The 15,133-nt window shown below is 41.1% G+C and overlaps 1 protein-coding gene across 3 annotated transcripts in view; it reads left to right on the forward strand.

Annotated features, from left to right (window-relative positions):
- The window catches only part of cacna2d3a (calcium channel, voltage-dependent, alpha 2/delta subunit 3a), an 893,404-nt gene that overhangs the window by 612,583 nt on the left and 265,688 nt on the right, over positions 1-15,133 (forward strand). For all 3 annotated transcript variants that reach the window (XM_059944148.1, XM_059944149.1, XM_059944150.1), the window contains one exon: positions 5,116-5,194. In XM_059944148.1, the coding sequence (XP_059800131.1) occupies positions 5,116-5,194 (79 nt within the window). The remainder of the gene's footprint in view (positions 1-5,115; positions 5,195-15,133) is intronic.

The raw sequence follows: 15,133 nt of genomic DNA on the forward strand, positions 1-15,133 counted from the left end.
AGGAAAGATTCTAGCATGAATAAAGCAATGGCTGATTGGCAGGAGGCAAAGAGTGGCAAAGGGAGCCTTTTCTGGTTTTCTGCCAGTGACTAGTAGTGTTCCACAGGGATCTGTGTTAGGACCGATTCTTTTTACATTATGTGTCAATGATTTGGATGATGGAATTAATGGCTTTGTTGCAAAGTTTGCAGACGATACCAAGATAGGTGGAGAGTCAGGGAGTTTTGAGGAAAGAGAGGCTACAGAAGGATTTAGACAGATTAGGAGAATGGGTAAAGAAGTGGAAGATGGAATACAATGTCAGGAAGTGCATGGTCATGCATTTTGGTAGAAGAAATCAAAGGTATGACTGTTTTCTCAGTGGAGAGAAAATATAAAAATCTGATGCACAAAGGGATTTGGGAATCCTTGTGCAGGATTCCCTAAAGGTTAATTTGCAGTTTGAGTCTGTGGTAGGAAGGCAAATGTGTTGTTGGCAATCATTTCAAGAGGACTAGAATATAAAAGCAAGGATGTAATGTTGAAACATTATTACTTACTGGTGAGACCTCATTTGGAATATTGTGAGCAATTTTGGGCCCCTTATCTTGTCAAGTATACAGGGAGGGTTCCAAGGAGGATTAAATGGTTTGTCATATGAAGAGCATTTGATAGCTCTGGGCCTATATTCTCCGGAATTCAGAAGAATGAAGCGTGACCTAATTGACATCTATCAAATGGTGAAAGGATTTGATCGAGTGGATGTGGAGAGGATATTTCCTATGGCAGGAGTGCTTGAGCAGAGGACACAGCCTCAGAAAAGAGGAGTGTCCTTTTAGAATGGCAATGAGGAGGAATTTATTTAGCCAGAGAGTGATGAATCTGTGGAAATCTTTGCCACAGGCAGCTGTGGAGGCCAAGTCTTTATATATATTTAAGGCGGAGTTCTTGATTAGTCAGGGCATGAAGGGATACGGGGAGAATGTAGGAGATTGGGGCTGAGAGGAAAAATGGATTAGCCATGATGAAATGTTGTAGCAAACTCGATGGGCCAAATGGCCTAATTCTGCTCCTATATCTTATGGTCTTATGGTCCATATTGAGCCACCATTATCCTCAAGATCATTATACTTGCTGACAGTACTTACAGTGATCCCAGGGTATCTTAATTTGAGATGCATGCTACCATTAAATAGCATAAACTATGATCATAGCACTTCTGATTTTTGTTTATTTCTGTTACTTATGAAGAGTACATTACCTGAACATAGCCACAGAAATCCAACCTCACTTGCAGATAACACTCAAGTTGATGGAGTTGTGTCAAATGATATAGCAGGATACAGATCAGCTGGAACTTGAGACAGAGAAATGGCAGATGACATTTAATTGGGTCAAGTGTGAATTCATGTATTTTGGGAGGTCAAAGCAAGAGGGAATCAAATGGGGGGGGGGGGTCCCTTTAGGAGCTCTGAGAAAAGATATTGAGGGCTCAGGTTCACACCTCCCACAGCTTCAACACATGTAGAAAGAGTGGTATTGAGGAATACACTATACCTGCCTTTATCAGTTAGCGCATTGAGTATAAACATTTGGATGTCATTTGCAGCTGTATAAAACTTTGGTCAGCCATTTGTGAAATATCGTGCGCAACTTTGGTTGCCACAGTCAATGAAGAATGGGGAGGCTTTGGAGAGGTTGCACTTGGACATTGCCTAGAGCTGAGGTTATAAAGACTGACTGGGACTGTTTTCCCTAGACTGAAGAAGACTAAGGTACACAGATAAGGTTATTGGGTACAGCCTTTTTCTCAGTACAGGAGAGTCTAAAGCTAGATGGCATTGGCTTAAAGTGGGAGGGGTCAGATTGAAAAGGGACCTGAGGGACGTCTTTTTTCACACGAGTGGTGCCGAGTTTTTGGAGCAAACTGTTGGAGGAAGTGCTGGAGGCAGGTACAGTTACAGGACTTAAAAGACATTTACATGGATAATAAAGATTTGAAGCAAATGAAGCTTTATTAGGTAAGCACGTTGGCTGACGTGAATGATATAAGGGTTTGTTTCCATGTGTATAATGTTATAAATCCATGATTTATAAATGAAATGTATTTGTCTACTTATCTCGGTTTGTTGTTGTTCCATGGATGTAATTTAAAATTATAAAACAAAGATAGATATCTTTAAATATTTATCTAATTTTGATCACAGTTTGTTATCTACTATACTGTATGTGCTGTTCTGTAAAATGTGCGGCTGGATTGTCCTGAACTGGTTCTTCTCCTCAGAATCACCATTCATTCTCCTCATACTACTGCATTTACCTAGATTAGATCTCAATGCTCCTGTATGTCTTCATTTTGGGAAATCTGATCACTTGGACGTCCTCCCACCTGCGTACAGGCAGAGGCTAAAGACCAAGGCTCCAAGGATAAAGACAGTAAAGAGACGGTCACAAGTGGCAGGGGAGTGGCTACATGGGATTGCTTCAAGTCCAGGGACTGGACCGTGTTTAAGGATTCCTCAGTGGATCTGAATGAATATGCCATGATTGTCACAGTCACTTTAAAAACGGTTGTAGATCAGTATATCCCCACAAAATCATTCAGAGTCTTCTCCCAACCAGAAGCCTTGGATAAACCAGAAGATAAGCATTCTGCTGAGGGCCAGATCAGAGACATTCAGGTCCGGAGACCAAGTAAGACACAAGAGATCCAGGTATGATCTCCGCAAAGCCATCTCATGGGCAAAGTGGCAGTTCCAGTGGCAGGTTGAATCATTGAAGGATGCTCGACACCTGTGGCAGGGCTTAAATGTGATCCTCTCTTACAAAATGTGCTCAGGTAACATAAGTGACTACAGGGCTTCGCTTACAGTTAAGTACAATTCCTTCTGTGCTCACCCTGACCATCAAAGCATGGAGGAACCTTCACAAACTCTCACAGTACACAATGACTTTGTGATCTCAGTTTCTGCAGTCGACATGAGGGCACCCTACAGGAGGGTGAACCCATGGGAAATATCCAGCCCAGGTGGGGTACCTGGCCAGGCACCAAAGGCTTGTGATAACTAACTGGCTGGAGTGTTCACCAATGTCTTTAACCTCTCACCTCAGCAGTCCATGATGCCCACCTGCTTCAAGCAAGCCTCAATTTTACAGGTGCCTAAGAAGTATGTGGTAACCTGCCTCAAAGACTACCCTCCAATTATACTTACATCCACTCTGATAAAGTACTTTTAGAGGTTGGTGATGAAACACATCAATTCCTGCTGAAAAACGACTTGGATCCACTCCAATTTGCCTGTCGGCACAATAGGTCCACAGCAGATGGCATTTCATTGGCTCTTCACTCAACCATGGAACATCTGGACAGTAAAGATGCATATAGCATGATGCTCTTTTTTGATTACAGCTCAGCATTAAATCCTGTTATCCCCTCAAAACAAATCAATAAGCTTCAAGACCTTGACCTCAATACCTCCTTGTATAATTGAATCCTGTATTTCCTCATTTGCAGACTCCAGTCAGTTCGGATTGGCAACAACATCTCCTCCACAATCTCCATCAGCACAGGTACACCACAAGGCTATGTGCTTAACCCCCTGCTCCATTCACGTTTCACTTACGACTGCGTGGTTAAGCGCAGCTCCAATGCCATATTTACGTTTGCTGATGTTAGCTGTTTCATAGGTGGTGACAAATCAGCATATAGGAGGGACATCGAAAATCTGGCTGAGTGGAGCAACAACAACTTCTCACTCGTCAGCCAGACCAAGGAGCTGATTATTGACTTCAGGAGGAGGAAACCAGAGGTCTATGAGCCAGTCCTCATTGGAGGTTCAAAGCTGGAGAGGGTCAGCAACTTAAAATTCCTTGCTGTTATCATTTTGGAAGGCCTGTCCTAGACCCAGCACATACGTGCAATTACATAGAAAGCATGGAAGCATCATTACTTCCATAGAAGTTTGCAAAGATTTGGCATGACATCTGATACTTTGACAAACTTCTATACACGTGTGGTGGAGAGCATATTGACTGGTTGCAATCTATCTGGTATAGAAAAACAAATGCCCTTGAACGGAAAATCCTACAAAAAGTGGATATGGTGCAGTCCAGCATGAGTAAAGCCCTCCCTTCCAGTGAGCACAACTACATGGAGTGCTGTCGCAGGAAATTAGCATCGATCATCAGGGACCCACACCACCCAGCTCATGCTCTCTTGATGCTGCCATCAGGAAGGTTGTATAGAGCCTCACAACTCACACTACCAGGTTCAGAATCAGAGCGGGTAACTTCATAACTTCACTCAACTTCACTTGCCCTTAACTGAACTGTTCCCACAATGTAATGAATGGACTCACTTTGTCTTCATCTCATGTTCTTGATATTTATTGCTTATTTTTTTAATCTCTTTTGTATTTGCAAAGTTTGTTGTCTTTTGCACTTTGGTCATTTGTCCACCCTGTTGGGTGTGGTCTCTCTTCGATTCTGTTCTTGGATTTATTGAGTATGCCCTCAAAGCAAAAAGAATCTCGGGATTGCATATGGTGATATACATGTAATTTGATAATAAATTTATTTAGAACTTTGAAGTCCAGCAAGACAAAACAATGCCTGGGTTGTGTTGATGCTAAGCAGAGGCTCTGCCCCAAAAGTTGGGAGTGTGTTCTTACTGTTTTAGCTAGAATTAAAGTTAACAAGAAGGCCTCTTACAATACTTCCTTTCAGATTTTGAAAAATACCCATCTTATTGCTTCCTCTGTATTTGTTCCTTGAAATGTATGTTATTTCAGTTCTTGTGCCAGCTAAGGCTTAGCAGTATGCCAGGGAAACTCAGTGAGTCTGGGTCCCATCTGGAGTCCAGAAGCAGATCAGAATGAAAAAATTGAGCTCACAATCTGTCAGTAAATCTAGAATTTCCATTTCTTAATTTCAGTGACTGAGCACTATCAATTCTTTTGTGGGAAGGTTTGACACTTCTCACATGATTTGAGCCACTGTAAACAAGCGATATAGAATTATGGTTAGTCCCCATTGAACTACTGTGGCATTTCTTTTGTTCTTTTACAATCACACTGGTAATATACTAAAAATACACGTAACTGAAAGGTGTAATGAAGCTTCTTTCTATTTTTCCAGGTGCGTATATTTGCTTATTTGATTGGACGTGAAGCTGTGTTTTCTGAAAATCTGAAATGGATGGCTTGTGCAAATAAAGGTATGTGTTTGATATTTACATAGAAATTGTAAACAAATTATTTTAATTTGCTAAAGGCAGGATAAGCAAAAGAGGATCCAGTTCATATAATAGTCTTGGTTTCTTGTTATCTCCTGGACCTCTGCATAATGGAATTTCTTTTTCTTCGTGAGCAATTAGAGATTAGTTGAAAGGTTAATATGTTTCTGTAAAATCATGAACTTGTGTTTGTCCTTATTTTAATCCCAATATGTGAAGTACAGGCAATCCCCACTTTAAGGAAATTCAGGTAATAAAAAATTGCCCTTGTAGGAATTGTGAATTGCTACCCAGAAGTTAAGATTTGGTATAAAATTAGGTTTAACAGAGCTTATATGAAAGGAAGAAAATAAATAAGCATCCTTTATTCAACTCATGTTTCCTGATGCATAAGCAGATAATGCAGCTTCAAAAATTGGGTAAAGATCATTTTCTAGGAGCACATCCATCATAGAAATACAATGGTTGCCTATAACATGCAACCAATGATCTGCTGGAAGAACAAAGAGTGTTAAACATTGCCTGCGGAAGGAAAGGAATTGTAGATGTTTTGGTTGAAACTGCATTAAGTGCTTCTCAAGCCATTGACTTTCTTGTGTTTTGCCTGCACAAAATTGCACTAATTTTCATGAAAATCCATTATTAATCTTTATATTACACAAACACATATCTGCAAGGACTTACTGAGGCATTAATCTGCAGTTTTAATAAAGTTGCCTGTAAAGCAATATGTGTGTGTGTGTGTGTGTGTGTGTGTGTGTGTGTGTGTGTGTGTGTGTGTGTGTGTGTGTGTGTGTGAGTGTGTGTGTGTGTGTGTGTGTGTTTGGAAATAGTACTGCCAAGAAAGAAATGTTCCAACATACTTTGTGTGTGAAGGATTGAGCAGGCCTTTCTGGGTTTATTAGTATAAGAAGAGAGGAAATGTTGAGGAGAAACTTCAGCAAATACTCATTGAGAGATTAAATAGCTTGCCTGAATTCCTTCTAAAGTAGATTGTGCATGGTCTCGTGAAATAATAGGCTCGTTGACAAAATGGTTTCTTTATTCTGTGCTTTCTTATGGTTCATTTAAACAATAGATTAGTGAATCATATGGAACAAAGCAAACACATCACAATCTAGCAAGTAGAATAACCAAAGTAGCAAATTCATCACATCGTATCTGTCACCTTGAACAACACTGCTACAACATTTAAATCAACAAAGAAGTTAAATTGATGAATTATCCCAGTGCACAATTTTAATTTACTTTCAGCTAGCTGCAGAGATAAAACCGCAGAGATTTTCTTCGCCCTGAAAATGCGGCATTGCTTTCCATGATAACAAATGCCATAACACAATCATTCACAAACTTCAGGTTTTGCACTACATTGAGTAATTTGCTGCAGGTTCATTCTGTTTGGGCTAACCCAGTAAGTGGCAAAATAGTTTGCCTTGCAGCCATAAAGCCATCACACAGGGAAGAAAAAAAAAACTACTGTGACACTCCAATATAATATAGACTGCTATTTCATGCAACACTAGCTGCGTCAAGGAGCAAGGCACAGTGACAGCTCCCATTCAAATAATATGCACCATTTTTCTTCATAACATCAAATAAAAAATAAAGCTTTAAAAATATTAAGCAGGTATTTCAGTCCAATATATTTTTATCACATGACTGTAAATCAGATGTACTGACATTGAAAACTCTGATACCCAAAGCAATAGTTGCATTTTGGATGATGAATCACTGCTCTAATGAGAGGAGGAAGGAACAATACCCATTTCTCTGAATCTCAGAGCAGTAAAGCAAAAGGCCATTTTACCACTGAGTTCATAAAAGCTCACTGCAAGAGTAATCCAGCAGGAATCCTGTGTCCCTGGCCCTGCTAATGCTTTCCTTACAGATTGTATCCATCTCACTTTTGAATTGGTCTCCAATACTATGCACGGAAGTGCATTCCAAATCTTGGCCAGTTGTTGTGCTAAGAGATACTTGCTCAAGTTGATCTTAGTTCTGTTGTCGATTACCTTCTTTTCCTGATACTGGTTCTTGACAGTTTTGCCAAAGGGGACATTTTCTTTTGAACTTATCTCTCATAATGTGGTGAACCTCATTCATTTTAAAAGGTACAACCCAGATCTTCCACTCTATCCCTGTAATTAGAGTCCCTCATCCCTGGAATCATTTAGTAAATCTCTTCTGTGCTCTCTCTGAAGCTGTTAGGTTATATCTGTATCAAAAATAAAGCTTCTTTTATGAATAATTCACAAAGTTTAAATTATGATTAAACCAGTGTTTTTGCATGGTTCTGCTTGACTTGCTTGCTCTTGTACTCTGAACTGCTGCTTATAACACCCTTCCTCCCGTGGCAATTTGAATGAAGAGTGCACATATACCTCTAAAGGGGTCTCCTTTGGAATCATCCCCTCTATATTGTCTTTCTTCATTCTTACTACCAAAGTATAACACTTTGCATTTCTCAGAATGAAATTTTGTTTGCTGTCAGTCCACTCGATCCGCCAGCCTCTCTACTTCCTCGAAGCCTGTGGCTGTCATACTCACATATCACACCCACCACCTTCTAGTTTTGTGCCATCTGTAGAATTGGAAATTGTTCCCTCTTCTCCTAAGTTCAAGCCATTAACCTATAAAAGAAATGGCCTGATACCAACAATTCCATGACATTGGGCCAGCTTTTTGTCCCTGCAGCTATAGTTCCATTTATTTCATGAGCTTTATTCTTAATGACAAGCCTTGATGTGTCACAATATCAAACACCTTGCACAAGTCCAAACATCAGCTTCTTTTCCTTCAACTGGCCACAGAGAATTTCACTATTTGTCTTTTAAAAATTAATGTTGGCTTTCCATATAATGCATGTTTATCCAGGCAATTGCTAATTCTGTTGCTTTTTTTTTGTTCCTAGACCTTTCCCGACCAATGGCCCTTCTCCACTTGATTATTTTTACCTTGGAGGGGTCAATTTCTCTTCTGTATTCTGAATCTTATGATACTATGACTGTTGCTTCTTGGATATTCCGCACTTTCCTCCACACATTTTCCTGAACCAAATCCAGCAATTTTATCTTCCATGTTCACAGAAAGTTCTCCTGGATACCCTTCATAAACTCTGCTTCAGACGTCGTTAATGATCAGTAAGTGATGAAAGTAATATAGAGAGAACAATCCAAAAGGATGTACAAGGGCAGAGATATCCAGGGGTAGATGTGCATCCTAATTTTTAAACAAGCAATATTCTCAAGTGCCTTCAATCCCGAAAAGCCAAGATGTGCAACAAAGGTTCCATTTCCTAAATTCGTGACTTTGATCAATCATGATACCCACTGGAGGTGCAAAAGATCACACATGCATAGCGCCTGACACTCTATCCGTTGAGCTAAATAAATAGAAACGTGCAGTCTATAAGCCCAAACAGCCCTTTCACCCTGAATTCAGAGTGCATACAACCACGATCCACGACAGTAGTAAACGTAGCATAAATACCCTTTGACTCAACTTCATATTCAATTGCATCCTTTAAAATTATGTATACATTTGTTGAACATTAGTAATGATTAGTGTTGGGGAGTGTTAAATATTCAGATGCCTTGTGTTTTATTCATGCATTCATAATGTGGCAATCTGTATTCAGTTGTGTGTGCAACAATTGTACTCCCATAACGCTGTCAAGATTTGGCACAGTAAATTATAAATTAGAATGAAACTACAAAGAAGTTTTAGTTTAATGCTTACGCAGATTTCATTATAGCCAAAAGGGAAATAGTTATAATGTACCTTTTAAAAAGGTAAAAGGAAGTTCTTTCTCAATGTTAAAGAACTTGAAGCAATGGTATTTCATGAATATAGATCATGAAAATGTCATGGATATAGACGAATAGATACTCTATTGATCCCAAAGGAAATTACAATGTCACAGTAGCATTTCAAGTGCACAGATATAAATATTAGAAGAGAAGTAAGAAAGAATTTTTAAGAAGTTACCTAACAAGACTCAAGGGGCCGAATGGTCTACTTCTGCACCTATTGTCTATAAGAGGAGGTTATCACTTCCTCGCTATAGGTTGACTCATTATAGAGCCTGATGGCTGAGGGTAAAAATGACCTCATATAGTGCTTTTTGGAGCAGCGCAATTGTCTTAGTCTATTACTAAAAGTGCTCCTCTGTTCAGCCAAGATGGCATGCAAAGGGTGAGAAACATTGTCCAGAGTTGCCAGGGTCGTCCGTAGGGTCCTTGATTCTAACACAACCTCTAGTATGTCCATTTTGACTCCTATAACAGAGTCAGCATTTCTAATAAGATCTTCATGGTCTCTACATTAAGTTCTTAGCCCATGGATTCAAAGCAAAAAAATGCTTATGTTCGTACAATCATTCATGCTGTCAGGAAGTGTAAACCAGTCCAAGGTTCTGCTCCTGATCACAATCCAGTGATCTTGATTAGATTCATGCACAAGGATACAATAAAGATTCACTGTGCTGCCAGCAGGCCTGGTTGTCATAGTACAGGAAGGATATGAGTAAGCCAGAGAGGATGCAGAAAAGATTCACAGGTTTTCCGCCAGGAGTTACAAGGAGATATTGGATAGATACTTTATTGATCCCAAAGGAAATTACAGTGTCACAGTAACATTAAAAGTGCACAGATATACATATTAGAAGAGAACTTGAAAGAATTAACACAAACAGTCCAACAGGAGGGGGTCATCACTTCCCTGGCTATAGATTGACTCATTATAGAGTCTAATGGCTGAGTGTAAGAATGACCTCTTTGGAGCCGCGCAGTTATCTCAGTCTATCACTAAAAGTGGTCCTCTGTTCAGCCAAGGTGGCATGCAGAGGGTGAGAAATATTGTCCAGAATTGCCAGGATTTTCCATAGGGTCTTTTGATCTACCACAGCCTCCAGTTGTCATGGTCCAGATCGGTTCCACTTTAAATTTAGTTAGGTTGTGATCCGGACCATTGACGCCTGGTTCCCTTTTAATTCCGTTTCACGTGTCCCTTGAGCTTGGCAATCAAGGTAATCTACCCTCGACCTGAACCGGCAGCTTATAAGCCCTTGGCGAGAGTGTTAAAGAAGCCTTCGCAAGTCGCCGCCGCTACGACAAGCCAGAGTGATCCAGCCCGCATCGGAGTACCAGCAATTCGCCTTCCATCGCCAGAGTGATCCAGCCCGCATCGGAGTACCAGCAATTCACCTTCCATCGCCAGAGTGATCCAGCCCGCATCGGAGTACCAGCAATTCACCTTCCATCGCCAGGGCGATCCAGCCCGCATCGGAGTACCAGCAATTCACCTTCCATCGCCAGAGTGATCCAGCCCGCATCGGAGTACCAGCAATTCGCCTTCCGTTGCCAGAGTGATCCAGCCCGCATCGGAGTACCAGCAATTCACCTTCCATCGCCAGAGTGATCCAGCCCGCATCGGAGTACCAGCAATTCGCCTTCCATCGCCAGAGTGACCCAGCCCGCATCGGAGTACCAGCAATTCACCTTCCATCGCCAGAATGATCCAGCCCGCATCGGAGTACCAGCAATTCGCCTTCCATCGCCAGAATGATCCAGCCCGCATCGGAGTATCAGCAATTCGCCTTCCGTTGCCAGAATGATCCAGCCCGCATCGGAGTACCAGCAATTCGCCTTCCATCGCCAGAGTGATCCAGCCCGCATCGGAGTACCAGCAATTCACCTTCCATCGCCAGAGTGATCCAGCCCGCATCGGAGTACCAGCAATTCACCTTCCATCGCCAGAGTGATCCAGCCCGCATCGGAGTACCAGCAATTCACCTTCCATCGCCAGAGTGATCCAGCCCGCATCGGAGTACCAGCAATTCGCCTTCCATCGCCAGAGTGACCCAGCCCGCATCGGAGTACCAGCAATTCACCTTCCATCGCCAGAATGATCCAGCCCGCATCGGAGTATCAGCAATTCACCTTCCATCGCCAGAGTGATCCAGCCCGCATCGGAGTACCAGCAATTCACCTTCCATCGCCAGAGTGATCCAGCCCGCATCGGAGTACCAGCAATTCGCCTTCCATCGCCAGAATGATCCAGCCCGCATCGGAGTACCAGCAATTCACCTTCCATCGCCAGAGTGATCCAGCCCGCATCGGAGTACCAGCAATTCACCTTCCATCGCCAGAGTGATCCAGCCCGCATCGGAGTACCAGCAATTCACCTTCCATCGCCAGTGTGACCCAGCCCGCATCGGAGTACCAGCAATTCACCTTCCATCGCCAGAGTGATCCAGCCCGCATCGGAGTACCAGCAATTCACCTTCCATCGCCAGAGTGATCCAGCCCGCATCGGAGTACCAGCAATTCGCCTTCCGTTTCCAGAGTGGGTCTGGGCAAGGTCAATCTACCAGGGGTGAGTTGAAGGCAGAGTCCTGACTCGATGTTCCTGCCCCTTGTCCATGTCTACTCCTCAAAGAGTCCCGGCTCGGTGCCTGATCTGAAGGAGGAGTCCTGGTTCAAGATTCCTTGTCCTGTGTTTTGGTGTCCATGTTTCTGGCTGCAGCGATCCATGGTATCCAAGTGTCTGGTGACGGTGAATCAAGGTCCCAGTCTCCAAGTCCAAGGTCCACAGCTGTCCATGCTCCCTCTGTCTAAGTCCAAGGTCCACTGCTGTCCATGCTCCCCCCCGTCCGAGGCTAAGGTCCGCGGTTGTAGGCAATAAATATCAGGAACATGAGATGAAGAATCCTTGAAAGTGAGTCCATATGTTGTGGGAACAGGTTTGTGATGGAGCAAGTGAAGTTGAGTGAAGTTATTCCCTTTGGTTCAGGCACCTGATGGTTGAGGGGTAATAACTGTTCCTGGACCTGGTGGTGCGAACCCTGAGGCTTCTGTACCTGCTGCTATCAGGAAGAAGATATAGGAGCCTCAGGACTCACACTACCAAATTCAGGAACAGTAAGAATCATGTTTGAAAACCATAACTTTGCTGTAGCCAGCCATTATTTGATATCATATGGAGGGAATCAAATTAGCTGAAACCTGATGTCTGAAATGACTACAGTATTAGGAGGAGCCAAGATGGGTCATCCACAAAACATCTCCAGCTAGAAATGGTTCAGAGTGAAGTGATGTTGCTATTTGCATTTGTGGAGCATCTTCTGCTATTGTTGACGGTAGACAATTCATGGAGTTTCTTCATTGTCTCTCATCCTCAACTGTGTATTGCTGGATGGTGATATCTGATCTGCTCTGCTAGTTGTGAGATGGTGGTGGAAAAGATGAAACAATGCAAGATCATGAGAATAATTCTGGTACATGGTAGGTCAAGAAGTATTAATGGAGAGGGAAACTGAGGTAATTTTTTTGGATCAATCAAGAGTTAGCAATAGAAGATGCTTTAAGTTGTAGATAAAGGGAAAGGAGAAGGGAAGGAGAGGATAGATCAAAGGGAATACCTGTAACAAGGTGAAGAGCAAAGGAGAGAGAATTGGGACAGGAGTGATGTGGTGTAAGCTAAGACAGAATAGTGAAGATTTTTTAATTACAGCTGATCTGTCTGGAGATGAATAAGGCCGAGAAAGAGAGATACAAATATTGAAAGATTAAAAACACATGCAATTGCAGAAAATCTGAAACAAAATAATGTTGGAATTATCCAACAAGATATCTCTCAGGTCAGTTTATAGATACTATAGAATATACTACACAGCAACATTGGAGAAACTTAGAAAAAGTACAGGAGTAGTGGCAGAGACAGTTTTCAATGTGCTTAAATAATGGTTGTCATCATCAGTATAATTGTAGTTCATTATGCAAACAAATATTGATGCACTTGTTCAAAGTTTTTAATGACCAAAACAATTACCTGATGTTGCCACAATAAATGGAAAAAGCATGAACCAAAATTACAAACTGAAGTACTGAAATCAAAACTAATAAAAAGCCCGACTATTAATTCCATTAACAAATTTCTTTTTAATAAGAATTTTTAGTAGTTTCTAACGTGAATAATTGTGAATTACTGTTCCAACATACAACTTGATTTAGTTCCAATCTTTGTTGTTGCTGTGATATAGAAAATTGATTTTCTCAGAAAAGCTCTTCACAGCTCTGATGTCTCACCAGATGCAAGTTCTTTGTGCAAAGAGGAAGTACAATGATAGCACTATTTAAATTGTGCCACTTAAATTTATATCTACCGATCAACTTACTGGTCACAACAAATGCCAAAGTAAAGAGAAATTCTAAGTACAAACTTATACTAAAAGCTGATTTGAGTTCCAGTTGACTTGACAGCACTGTATGATCCAGAGCACACTGGTGTCACAAAGGTTAGCAGGGCAAACGTTAATTTTCTTACAATGATTTTCTTCATGAAAGCTTCCTACTGATGGTTCCACTTATTAGTCTATCTATAAAGTATGCTTTAGAACAGAGAGGGTTAAAAAGGAGGTGAAACAATTAGTGCTATTTCAAAGACAAATCCATGAAATATATTAAATACCTTCAAGTATGTAACAAGTTTTAACTGGCTCCAAAGGCCATGAATTTGCTGGAGTATATTTTATCCAGGGCTACAATCCAGTGCATGAATTTACTTGCAATTTTCTTGTGAATCTTTCTACATAAACTGTTAATCCACTATTTTACAAGGCTCGTGGAGTCAAAAAATGACAGTTTAATTAACATAATTAGCTGTAATGTTCTGTCATAGGTAAGGTGCTCACGATTTGTAAGCCTGAGATTGAAACACTTGCAGGCGTAGGTCACCAACTACATTGGGTCATAATTCGTTCTGAATGGTATCACAAAATATGTAATAACATTATGTACACTCACCTCTTTTTCCAGAATCTCTAACAGTAGAAATAATGAAGCAAGTTTTATACAATTGGCTAAGACATGTTTCATTGCCATTGTTTCTTATTTAACTTCCATTAGAGCTATTTACATCGTGTCATTTACACAATAAAATAGGCATGCTGACAATTTAACCTTTTTCCGGCTGTGCTGGTTGTGGGAATAAGGACAATGTTGGGGCTGGGAGCAGCAAAGTAGGAGGGTAGTTCATACTCCAGTGGCCTGAAGGGGAGCCTGAAATTGTTAAGAGGAATGGAGGTGATCTGAGTCATTTCTCTGTGAGGATGTCGGTGTGGATTTATGTATCCTACAGCCCTACCAGCATCCTGTGGTGTTGTGGGCAATGATGAAGATGGACACTTTCAGGATCTGTTTTCACTTGCACTGCAAGGAACATTGCTGTTCAGTTGAACTTCCAGGTCATTGCTTCATACTTCGACAATTTGACAACAAAATAGATCCTCGAAATGTGATTCTGTTTTGATTTGCTTTACAGCTTTTAATGGCAATGGAAAATATCATTGCCAAGTTTAGTGAGGAAATAAAATTCACATTTGTCGCAATTATTTGAAAAAACAAGACTGGATTGAGATTGTGGAGAACTAATCCAAATAAAATTAGAAACTGAAACAAAGTAGAACAACTGAATGAACTGAGGTGTGTAGGCTCATTATGTCTCTGGCAGTGTCTATTTAGCATATTCAATCCCGTTTCCTGCCAATTAATTAGTAGAAATAGGTCATCTGAGCTGATTTATGTCAGTGTATTTGGGTAAGAGGTGCACCCTGAAAATCATGCTACAACATTAACTGTCCCAATCACACGGTTGTCCAGACTGCCACTATTTTACTTGAGTCCATCACAATTGAGGCAGACATCTCATGAGCTGGAGTAAACTGAGATCTAATGATGTTTAATCTAATCTAAACATCTAATGATGTTTGCAGGGTAAAACTTTAGTTTCTGACTAAGCAACTATCTTACTGCATGATCTTTGTTTATAGTATCTTAACTAATGATCCTTAAAGTGATTGACAGTGGCTATACAGACTTTCTTTAGTAACATCATCTGCCAGAAGAAGTAAGGTTAGACCAC

Source organism: Hypanus sabinus, chromosome 19 (assembly GCF_030144855.1).
Source record: "Hypanus sabinus isolate sHypSab1 chromosome 19, sHypSab1.hap1, whole genome shotgun sequence".
Taxonomy (NCBI): Eukaryota; Metazoa; Chordata; class Chondrichthyes; order Myliobatiformes; family Dasyatidae; genus Hypanus; species Hypanus sabinus.